The 11620-nt window shown below is 36.0% G+C and overlaps 2 protein-coding genes across 2 annotated transcripts; one reads left to right on the top strand and one right to left on the bottom strand.

Moving 5' to 3' along the window:
* Window positions 1-2321: 2321 nt before the first annotated feature.
* Window positions 2322-2883, bottom strand: LOC130744134 (uncharacterized protein At4g04775-like). Its single transcript, XM_057596324.1, has 2 exons — window positions 2728-2883; window positions 2322-2645 (listed from the first exon to the last, which is right to left on the bottom strand). Exons 1-2 carry the CDS (start codon window positions 2881-2883, stop codon window positions 2322-2324), a joined length of 480 nt encoding a protein of 159 aa, XP_057452307.1.
* Window positions 2884-8584: 5701 nt separating this feature from the next.
* LOC130742611 (ras-related protein RABA1f) lies at window positions 8585-11318 on the top strand. Its single transcript, XM_057594708.1, has 2 exons — window positions 8585-9097; window positions 10598-11318. The coding sequence occupies exons 1-2, from the start codon at window positions 8877-8879 to the stop codon at window positions 11028-11030; spliced, it is 654 nt and encodes a 217-aa protein (XP_057450691.1). The 5' UTR covers window positions 8585-8876; the 3' UTR covers window positions 11031-11318.
* The last annotated feature ends 302 nt before the right edge of the window (window positions 11319-11620 follow it).

The raw sequence follows: 11620 nt of genomic DNA, 5'->3' as shown, positions 1-11620 counted from the left end.
TCTGGAGGCTCAATTTGTTCGCCGGAGCGACTTTGAAGATCATAAGAATCAGATGAACAACCTCTTCTATGATCTGGCTTCCAAGATTGTCTTGCTCTTGAATCGTTTTGGCTAATGGCCAATTTCTCTCCTTATCGTCCTATGTTGTTTAAATTTCTGAACAATTTGCACTTTAATTTCCTGCAACTTCTATCTATCGTACTCTAATTCTCTTATACATGCTAGATCATTTCTCAATGCATGTTTATTTTTAATAATGCCAAAGGGGGAGAAGAGAGAAAGAGTTAGGATGAAGGATTTTAATTAGGTGCTAAGTGCTATCAAACGTAAAGCACTATCAATCTTAGGGGGAGTACACTTAGAATTTTAATTTTCTTTCAAACTCTCAAGCTCAAAATTTTTTTTTTGAAAATCTTATTAAACTCATGGGGAGTTTATCATATCAATTACCTCTTTCTATAAAAAATTGTCATTATCAAAAAGGGGGAGATTGTTAAGTTCAAACGCATCAAAACGTTTTTAAAATCTTATTTTGATCATAACAATTTTATAATAGAAGTTTCTTTGAAAATTTATTCACTGATAACATTCTTAATTACAGGAGAAACTTGGCTCTATATCACGCCTAACGTTCTGTCACTTATTAAGAAGAAATTTTTTCTCCGGGAAAAGAAGGAACCTTGCAACTACTGTACCCTAGTTGAAAATTCTGATCGTTCAATGACACATCATCAGTCAGATATTTCAAGCAATATTTTGAGCGCCAAAGACTCAGTTTGATTTCAACCAGTTGTCTCACATTCAACTCTTATGACAATCACTTGAATTTCATTCAAACTAAATCAGATGAAGACAAACCTTGCTTCAGCAAAAGGCACGCTGACCAACGAGGAAAAGTACAAGCCGTCAACATCAAATTGCCAAATTGTCTTTTATCTGAAAAGTAGCCCAAAGTCTATCACCACCTACTAGCTGACAAACATCACCTTTCAAGCTAAAGGATAGACTTGCTTCAGAAGTAACATTTAATGAAGCTATCAACCAAGCCAATTGAATCAACGGTCCGATATCAAAACTCAACGGCTATCTCAACGGTTGGATTGTGTCTTACAACAGCTACAACACTAGCAAGCAAGTATTTAAGGGATCCTTGAAGATCTGAAGACAAGAATAATTAACTCTGAGAATCCAAGCATTCAAGCATTCATATTCAAACTTCTCAACAACATTCAAAGCTTGAGCAGATATTCCCAAGTGTCAAACACAAGTCATAAATTCTGCCCAGTGGAAGAGAAAACCTCGTACCTTAAAAGAGTCACATCTTTTATTCTCTTCACACTATTGTAGTAACTCTGAAGTGAATTCAATAGTCAAATCTGAACTCAAACACTTAGAGTTCCAGTGCCATAAAGTCTCTACCCTCACTCTTGAAAGAAGAGAAACATTGTAGAGTATCATAAATCTTTGTAAGATTTAGGAGAAGTCCTGTACAATACTTATAGGAGGAGTCCTGCAGAATACTTGGAGAAGTCCATGATAATGCTTGGAGAAGTTCTGGATAATACTTGTATTGGAGAAGTCCTTGATACTTGCTAGTGAAAATCTTGGTGGTGGCCAAGTACTAGACGTAGCCCAATCATTTAGGATGAACCAGTATAAATCTCTGTGTGCTGATCGTTCTGTTCTGTTTACTATTTTACTTCCGCTGCACTAAACAGTTTGTGAAAAGTCATTCTTAAACGTTTTGCCTAAGAACTAATATTCTTTTCATAAAACAAAGTTTTAAAAAGTAATTTTCAAGAACACAATTCAAACCCCCCCTTTCTTGTGTTACTTTATTGCATCTCAATGGGTGCACATTTTGATATAGTTTAGGCAGCACATGGGTTGCAGTGTTTTATGTTGTTTTTTTTATGTAATTTGGACCACTTAAGCTTTGTTTAGGACCATTTTGTATTCTGAATGTGTGGATGTGTTGACCACTTAAGCTTGAAGCTTTGTTTAGGACCATTTTGTAATCTGAATCTGAATGTGTGGATGTTGTTGGCATTACATTAGTCAAAGATTGTCTCTTTTACTTTTGTTTATTTGTCATGTAGTTCTCTTCTTTTTACATTTCAATTGCATTTGCCTCATTAAACAAGTAAATAAACAGGGGCAATATCAATACAAAGTTCATGAAATAAAAGTCCATCTCCATTACTTCTCAATTTAGGAACTTGGTACAATAAAACTCCATTACATGATTCTACATAAACCCAACCCAACCTACCCAAAACATCAACATGAAACCTTACAATAACTTTCATTCCCTTCTCAGATTACATTTTTCTTCCATAAAGGAAGCAAAAGCTAACAACCCAAGCTAACACAACAATCAGTATGGCTGCAAAGGCCATTTTCATATTCCGCAGTTCACAGTCAAGCTTCCTTTGAAGCTTGCTAATCTTGTTCTTGCTTTCCTCTAATTTCATCTTTGTATCCTCAAATTTCATCTTTGTATCCTCCAATTTCTTCTTCAATTCATCCAGTTTGTTCTTCGAATCTTCTAACTCTATCCTCAACATATCAACAATACGTTGTGTTCCAGAACTTTGGACTCCAACATCTTCATCCCACAAGAAGAAACCACAATCCTTGGGGGTCTGTAATTACAATTAAAATGGGACAAATTAACATAGCATATCAAATTGGCAGATTAAAGGTAAAGGAGAGGAGAGAAATTACCTTGAAATTCCTGCATCTCCAGAAATGTCTTCTTGGGTTTTCAGAAGTGTGAGATGTCAGGTACACAATTAGTTCCTCACAAATACAGATTTCACCTAGAGGCATGGAGTAAGTGCCCGAGGATGCACAAGAGCCAGATGAACACGGTCTTCTCATGGTTGAACTGTGAAGAACACGAACCAGAAAACCCAAGAGAAGAAGATTCGATGGAGAAGATAGGAAATCGCGTGAAGGAAGAGTGTAATCGAAGGAGGCCACTCAGAGTATGAAATCGATGGAAAGAGAGGAAGAAATCGACAGAGAAGAGTTGGTCGATCGATGGAGAAGAAGATTCGATGAAGAAGGGAAGAAGGGAAAGGGAAAGAAGATGGTGAACCCTAATTTGGATTTTGGGGTTTTGAAGGAGTAAATGTTAGATTAGGTTTTAGGGTTAATTAGTTTTAGGATTGTTTAGTTTAATTAAGGTTAAATCAGAGGCTTAATTAAAAATTAAAAAACAAAAAAATTAATTTTTTTTATTAAAATGCCATGTCATTTCATTAAATGACGTGACATAGCCACGTGCACGACTACCGGAGCTATATCGGCGGCAAGGATGATTTCCGTACAAACAATTGAGTTTGAGGATGGCGCTAGGAAGATTTTCCGGCGAGGGACAGAAATCAGATCTCGCTCAAAGTTCAGGGACGGAGAACACATTTAACCCTTTTTTCTAGAAACAACAATTGAACTGAAGGATTCCCCAAGATTTAGGAGAAATACACCATATCATGATACTGCCAAAACACATGAAAACAACAAGGAAATGCTAGAAATCATACATTGTGACATTAGCTTCTAAATTCTAAAGTCCAAAGATCAACATTCACCACTATTATTTTGATATAACTATGAGATGTGTCAAAAAAAAACACGGGAAATAAAACGGCCAAGAGAGTACAAGACTTAAAAGCAATTCACACTTTAGCATCAAGCTTATACAATTTTTGTCCAGTAAGCTTCTTCTCATACAGCTTTTGGTCACTGTTGTTACTTTTGGTTGTCTGCATTTTTTCAAAAACAACCTGATGTCGAAGCAGATGTTGTAACATCGTGCTGTGACATTTGTCCCTGCAGATCTGCTGTGTGTTTGACTGGTTTTTCTAGAAGCTTTGGATTGATTTCGTGATAATCAAGTTAGGGTTATTGAAGAAGCTTCTATTTGTTATCTGGAATATAATATAGTGGAATCAAATCTGTTGAAGAAGATTTGGTTTGATTTAAATTGTGAAAGATGTTATCTTTTGTTCAAATCTTATTTGATAAGATTTGTTACTGGTTTAAAAGATTTGTTCCAGATCTGTTTGTGGACTCTATTTTTGTGCAAGCCCATTGAAGATCAAGGCCTGCTGAAGAACGACTATTTAAGGAGTGTTAACCCTAGTTGCTAAGTGTGCCTTGGGCACCCAAGGATTGGGTTTTTAGGGTTTTGTTTTGTGAGTCCTTGTTCTGTTATTTTGTACACCTCTCTACTGCCTCCATTGATAATCATATGGCTTAGAGTTGGTTTGTTTAGTTGAGTTGTAATCTCATCAAACTTGTTTATTGATAAACATGTCTTGATCGCTGTGGCAGTGGTCATTAGGGGTTAGAGAAAGTTTTCTCATAGCTTAGAGGAGAAGGGCTAAGCTAGATTCACTTATGTAATAGTGGTAGACATAAAAGAGGCTCTATACTAAGGGGGAGTACTTAGGTATAGGAGGGACTTTCATGTGACCTGAGAGCTATTATTTGATAGTGAATTGACTCCTGGATTGGTATCCTCCAGATGTAGGTGATGTTGCACCGAACTGGGTAAACAATTCTCTGTGTTTTTTAGTGATTTATTGTTGCTACTGTGCTGTTTCTACTGTATTAAACATTGTGGCTTAATTTCTGTACTGTTGTGCAATTGTCGAACCGGTTGTCCCAGCATCGCGTTCGACATCTGTCCTGTGCGAGAACCAGAATTTCAGTCACTAAACTTGTTGAATTCCACTCGATTATATAAGAAGCAAACAAAGTCCAGGTGTGCCTTTAAAAAATGTGAACCTACAGCAGAATACTCACTAAACTCTTCAAAAACAGGATTATCTTTTCTGGATACTACGACCAAAAATTCAGTAACCATAGGCACGAATCCAATCTTGAGAATTGTAGTAAAAAATCTCGGTATTTAATATTGCAACAAACACCGATTTCCTATGCCAAAATGACTTATCTGGAGGCAACGAGCTCGTTATGTCCAAGACAACGGACAAGTTACTATGATCATGACAAAGCTTCTGAAAATACTTCCATTTAGTCGAATAATCATCCTGGAAAGGAATCCTAAGTAGTAATTTCATATCCTTTAGACTCTGTAAAATTTGATTCACGTATTTTGCATAGTTATCTATGTAGTTTCCCTTAGGGGTTGAGAGAATGCACGCCTGCACACCCAAATGTGATGCAGCTTCAATCTCTTGCTTCAGTATGGTTTTTGACTCTCTCCTTTCTTTCTTGGACTTTGAATCCATGTCTATGAAGGTGCTGATTTTCCCTATGACACGTGTCCAATTAATTGGGGCTAGATTCACATCCAGGTCTTCATCTTCCACCAATTTCACATTAGAACCCTCATTTGTGTTGGTTACCCCACATAGGGTAGGCTGCGAGGGAGTTGTGAGATCTGGCGGAGATGGTCGTTGAAGCCATTGCGGTTCGGGTGGGAGCTTCTCGTTGGTAATGGCGGCACGTGATGATTGGGATTTCCTTTTCTTCAGGTTGAATGATGAAAAGGAGATGAAGGGGGAGGTGGGTTCAAAATAAAGGTTATGGTTTAATAAGGGAGGGAAATGGTCCTCTGTTGGTGGTTTAATGGAGAAGATGGTTGGAGGGTCCTCCCAAATGGAGGAGGGGTAGAGAAAATGTGAGTGAAGAAGCCCTTCCATGCAGCTTTGTTCAACCTTCTCGTGTTTTTGCCTCCCCTAAACTGCGTCGAATGTTTGTCCCACAGGTAGCTCTTGTCTCCTGTGTTTTGTGATTGGGTAACTTTTTGGAAGTTTTAAAAGGAAATAAATATAAAGGGATGATAATTTCAAAAAAAGATATCAAGGTATGATAATTTGATGATGAAATATGTTTGTGCGGACATTAGAAAACATTAATACATAATAGCGCATTTTTATTTAAGTTTAGACTACAAGGTTAAGAGTTTCCATAGGGAGGAACATATAAAAATAGTTTTATATAATAGCGCATTAACGGAAAATGTAAGAACGTCACTATTTAACAATATAATTTCATATAAAAAGTGTTCTACATAACAATATAGTTTTTTTTTTCAAATTACAGGTTAAAAAACTCTCACGGGAAAGAACATTTTAACATGGAAATGCTTTTATGTTAAACATAAGAAAATAAAATTTCACATATAATTTAAGTACATTATTCATACTTTTTCTAATAACTTTTGAGGCAATTCATTGGAAATAGATCTGGTTCGGTGAAGAAGGGGTTATTAGTGATTTGGGTTGCTGTTGTGTGGCAGATTTGGATAGCTCGAAATAATTTGGCTTTCAGGGAAAGGAGCAGGATTCTAGAGAGGTATTTTAGCAAATTCGTATGAAGACTTGGTCATGGCTAAAAGCAAAAAATATAGATTTCTCTCATGCAATTTCTGAATGGCTTTCAGAACCAAATTTGTGTTTTCATGTGTTGTAATTCATGAATTTTGTATTGGTTCTAGAAAATGTGATTGTCACTTCTCATGAAAATGATAGTGCAGATAGTGAATTATGGGTGCTGCAGGGAATTTTCTAATATTTCTTGGTATGGTAGCATGAGGACTTTGTGTGATAGTAAATTGGATGGTAGATTCATTCGTATGTGGGACTGCTGGTTATGTAATGGTTTATTATGCAGAAGTTGGCTTAGGTTGGTCTCTGTAACTTATAAATTTCATTGTTTGAACCCTGGTAGTGGTGGGGAAGCCGGCTTGGATATTTGTGGCAGAAGTTGGCTTAGGTTGGTCTCTGTAACTTCTTGGAACTTTGCTTGGACTTTAGAATTGTGTACTTTTTCCTTCACTAGGTTTTATCAATGAGGTTTTTCCTAGTAAGGTTTTAATGAGGCATTTCTTCTAAGGTCTAGTTTTCAAGGGGTATTTTGTTAATATATACAGCTTCAGATGTAATAACGTCTTTAGCTTTTTCTTATACATTCTTCTTTTCTTGTTTTGGGTTGAAGTACTCATTGTACTTCATTTGAATATATTGCTTTGCCTATAAAAGAACATAAAAATTGTGCGAGATTTTGCTGGCCGGGTGGTATTTCATATTCTGTTGAGGAGTCGTTTTATTGAATAGTCACGTTAGTTTCTTAATGACACGAGATAAGAATCTCAACAAATAATATTTTTAGCATGTCAAATTTGTATAAGTCAAGGTATTGATCATGCCTCAAACATAATATCAAATTTCACTATGCAACGCACAAGTAAAAATATTAGTTTATTTAAATTTCCGAATGTTTGGCGATCCTTTAATCTATTGCAAGTTTAAAGGATTTTGAGATATTATGCTTTAAATAAATTTCTATCTATTAATTGGTGAGAACATGACAGAGTAAATGGCTCATCATTATTGTTAATGGACAATTTCCTCTAATTTTGGAAAAGTTGTAAACCTGTTGCAAAATATATTCCAAACTTGCATGTTTAGATCATTTTAATTAATTTTAGAAGTTTTAAATTTCATATTATGCAAATCTCTTAAAGATAGACATTAGTGAAGCTCTTTGTCTACGGTGGGTGATGGAGATTTCTTCTCAGTTGGGGTTCCGACGTGTTCAGTTTGAGACGGACTCTTTGCAGTTGTACTATGCTTGGAAGAAAGGCACTGGGCGATCTGTTTTATTTTCTGTTATTCATGATTGTATGAGTTTTTTTACGTTTATTTGACTTTGTTGATTTATCCTTTGTCCGTAGACAAGGAAATACTTGTGCTGATTACATGGCTCGGAATGCACCTACCCTTTCCGATGTGATTTGGATAGAAGAGGGGCTTCCGGGTTTGTATTGCCTCTTGCAGGCGAATCTTTTGGCTTCTATGCCGGCTTCGATTTAATTTAAATGTTTGTTACGATCAAAAGAAAAAGACATTAGTGAACTCTTGTGAAGATATAATTATTGTTAATAAGTAATCAAATCAAAAGACCCTACACTACACCCCAGGACTTGATTAAGTTCTAAATTACTCTTTTTTACCATTTGTTTGTACATGTAAAATTTTCAGCATAAACAAAACCACAACTTTATTGTGTTTTGACTATTTTCCTCTTGCACTTTAACCCTTTGACATTGCAAGTACTACCTTGGACCAAGGTGTAAGGCTTACTAGGTGCAAGGCCACCTCTTCTCTAGGGTGCACCCTGCCATCAAACCACCACTTTCATGTCTGCTGGCTGCTGCCATCTTACGTATATTTATTTGTTTGTGTCACATAGAAATTATTAATAGAAAATAGTCACAAATCACAAATGCATAAACAAACTCTTTAAATAGAGGAATGAAATGACCTAATTACTTAATAAATCTTTTTAAAAAGGAAATAATATAATTATGTAGTTCTTAAATTTTCTCTCACCCTAATTTAGTAATTTTATAAATTTATGCTTTTTAGCACATAAACACCCTACTCAAAAAAGTTAAAAATATTCTATCAAAAAAAGGTTAAAAATAATAATAATAATAATAATAATAATAATAATAATACAGATCATCAACTTTTGAAATTTGAAGCCTTGAAAACTTTTTTCCTTGATTTTCTCAAATAAAAAAAAAGAGACAAGACCTATGGTGGGGTGAAAGAAAAACGTAAAAAGAAGCAAACCGTGTGGGTGTGTTTTCTATCTGAAGACAGAAACAGATATCATTCCAGCTTTGAATGCTTCTCCCTCCTCCTCCTCCTCCTGTAATCAAAGAAATTCAACGACCCTTTTCTCTCCAATGCTGAAAGTTTCAAGCTTTATACGCAGTTACCAAATCGAATGCCTTAAAAACCATTAACCAAACTGACCCATTTCATTGAATCTCAGATCTTTTGAAACCCCTCCATCAAAGTTCAAATCCAGCTGAAGGAAGAGGAAAAATGGGTGCGTACAGAGCGGATGATGATTATGATTACTTGTTCAAGGTGGTTCTGATCGGAGACTCTGGCGTTGGGAAATCCAATCTATTGTCTCGATTCACCAAAAATGAGTTTAGCTTGGAATCCAAATCCACCATTGGTGTTGAATTCGCCACCCGCAGTATCCATGTTGATGATAAGATTGTAAAGGCGCAAATTTGGGACACCGCTGGCCAAGAAAGGTTACCCCTTTTGCTTTTTTTTCGGTTTTCCTCATTGGCTCTGATCTCATTCAATTTGGGATTTCTCTTTCTAGTTTTTGTATGGCTGGGTTTTTCATGATTGGAAATGCTTTGTGTTGATTTCTTTAATGGGGTGTATTAGTTTTTAGCTTGGGATTTGATTTAGCAATGGTGCATGCTGTGCGATTTTTTTTTGTTGGTTGTGGGGGTTATTGCTTTTGATCTGGATCATCAGGACAATGGAATGTTAGGCAATGTCCTTTTTTTTTGAAAAAGGAATGCAAACATGTGATTAGGCATTAGATTTTGGTGTAGGATGGAGAATGCCGTTCACATTTTTCTGGGGTGGGGATGATTTGGGTACCATTCATGTGACTAATTCATAGTACTATTTATGGCATTGTGGATGGATGTATGAAGCAAGTTGCACAATTGATGAAATTGATCATTTGGTGATATAATGAATTGATTGATGGCTTATTTCTCGTTGTTTGGTTTCAACTTTCAAGTGATGGATTTGATGAAATCATTGATTTGGTGAAATAATGAAGGGGTTGATGGCTGTTTTCCCGTTGTTGGTTTTCATGTGATGGAAGCTGGTGGGGAGGGGCGATAGATCATACAACATTTCTTCTAGACCCATTGATTTTTGCAAGTTCTGATATTTTTTCAGTTTGCCAATTTGCTTACTTTCTTTAGTAGTGTGTTGTCCTAGAGATATAATGGGAAGATGACAGGAAATAAAATGTGAAGTTGATCATGTGACTTCTAAAGTTTGGCTTGCTTTCATGTTGTTCATACACCAGATACTTACTTTAAATGAAATGAAACAGAGCTTTGAGTCTGTGACCTGTTAACTAAAATATCACTGTTTCAAACTTCTGATCAATGCTTAATGAAATGGTGTTAGCTTTGTGTGTAGTGTAGGACTAGGATGGTTATTTGTACTTTAGGCTGAGGTTTAATGAGATACTTTGGTTTATTTTCATTATGCCAATGAGAATGGTGTATACTCATGGACAAACATGGTCCAATATATGAGAGTGGAGCGGAGCTATTGCGGGCTGCATGAGTATAGTAACAACTTAATATAGAAATTACCTCGATTCTGTCCTTCAATCATTGACATCGATTTAATCCCTCAATCTGTACAAAAGAGTTGGTGCCACTTACGATGGTTGAGGGACTAACTTGATACGATGGTTGAGGGACTAACTTGATGTTGAAATTATTTGGAGGGTTGAAGTCATGACTATTATATTTGGAGAATCGAAATAGGAGCTTACACTAAATAAAATAGGAACAGAGATGAGTTTGAAGAAAATAAATCTTTTTAGTTTTTACAATGATCTGATTTGTAACCTAGCTGTAGTATGCTTACACTTGTAAACTTGCAGTTATTTTTCATCTGCCTCATGAAACTTACTTATTATGACTAGTTACATTATATGCATTCCATAACGCAGTATATCTCAGTCTCACTCTTGTTAATTGCTGCAGATATCGTGCAATCACAAGCGCATATTATCGAGGAGCTGTTGGTGCATTGCTTGTGTATGATGTTACTAGACATGTGACTTTTGAAAATGTGGAGAGATGGTTAAAGGAACTTCGTGATCACACAGATGCCAACATCGTAATTATGCTTGTGGGAAACAAGGCAGATCTTCGTCACTTGCGTGCCGTGTCCACCGATGATGCCAAGGGGTTTGCTGAAAGGGAAAATACTTTTTTCATGGAAACCTCTGCCCTCGAGTCCTTGAATGTCGACAATGCTTTCACAGAGGTTCTCACTCAGATATATCGAGTTGTTAGTAAGAAGACGCTCGAGATCGGGGATGACCCTGCAGCCTTGCCCAAGGGGCAGACAATCAATGTTGGCAGTAAAGATGATGTCTCAGCTGTTAAAAAGGTTGGATGCTGCTCGGCATAGTTTGAGAGAGAATAGAAAGGAAGCTCTTCACAACAAAACAACATATCTATCTGTGCATGATTCAACTAATCATCAATCCTCAACATTTTGGGATCCATGTGAAATGTTTTAATACCTACACTTTTTGTCTTTTGTAATTTTTCCCACATCTTTTGTCTTGTTTATTACTTTCTCACCTTTTTTCCCCTCTAAGCATTGTTTGGTCTATAGGAATGATGTCATTTTACCCTTATAGGTATATGAAATTTACTCTTTGTATTGAATGAAAGGGATATCCTGTTCTAATCTTGATCAGTCCAGTAAGTAAGGGCCTGTTTGTTTCCTGTTTTCAAAACAAAAACTGAAAACTTGTTTGGTATGACCTGTTTTCAAAAACTCTCATTTTCAGTTTTTAAAACTAAAAAACCGAAACAGCTAAAAAATGTTTTCAGTTTCTGTTTTTAGTTTTTAGATATCAGATTTCTAAATGTTGGAAAACATGTCATTCAACCTGTTTTCTTCTTCTGGAAACTGTTTTTAAAAATTGTTTCTGAAAATTGTTTTGAGAACTGAAAAACAAAACTGCAACCAAATGCTTTCATCACTCATCC

This window comes from Lotus japonicus, chromosome 3 (assembly GCF_012489685.1).
Source record: "Lotus japonicus ecotype B-129 chromosome 3, LjGifu_v1.2".
Taxonomy (NCBI): domain Eukaryota; kingdom Viridiplantae; phylum Streptophyta; class Magnoliopsida; order Fabales; family Fabaceae; genus Lotus; species Lotus japonicus.
This window is presented reverse-complemented; position numbering and strand designations above follow the sequence as displayed.

What these genes read in the sequence shown, in the direction of transcription:
- LOC130744134 (XM_057596324.1), bottom strand. Translation starts at nt 2,883, where the DNA reads ATGAGAAGACCGTGTTCATCTGGCTCTTGTGCATCCTCGGGCACTTAC. An exon ending in GGAGATGCAGGAATTTCAAG is followed by an intron (nt 2,646 to 2,727) that starts GTAATTTCTCTC and finishes TTGTAATTACAG; the next exon opens with ACCCCCAAGGATTGTGGTTT.
- LOC130742611 (XM_057594708.1), top strand. Translation starts at nt 8,877, where the DNA reads ATGGGTGCGTACAGAGCGGATGATGATTATGATTACTTGTTCAAGGTG. An exon ending in GACACCGCTGGCCAAGAAAG is followed by an intron (nt 9,098 to 10,597) that starts GTTACCCCTTTT and finishes TAATTGCTGCAG; the next exon opens with ATATCGTGCAATCACAAGCG.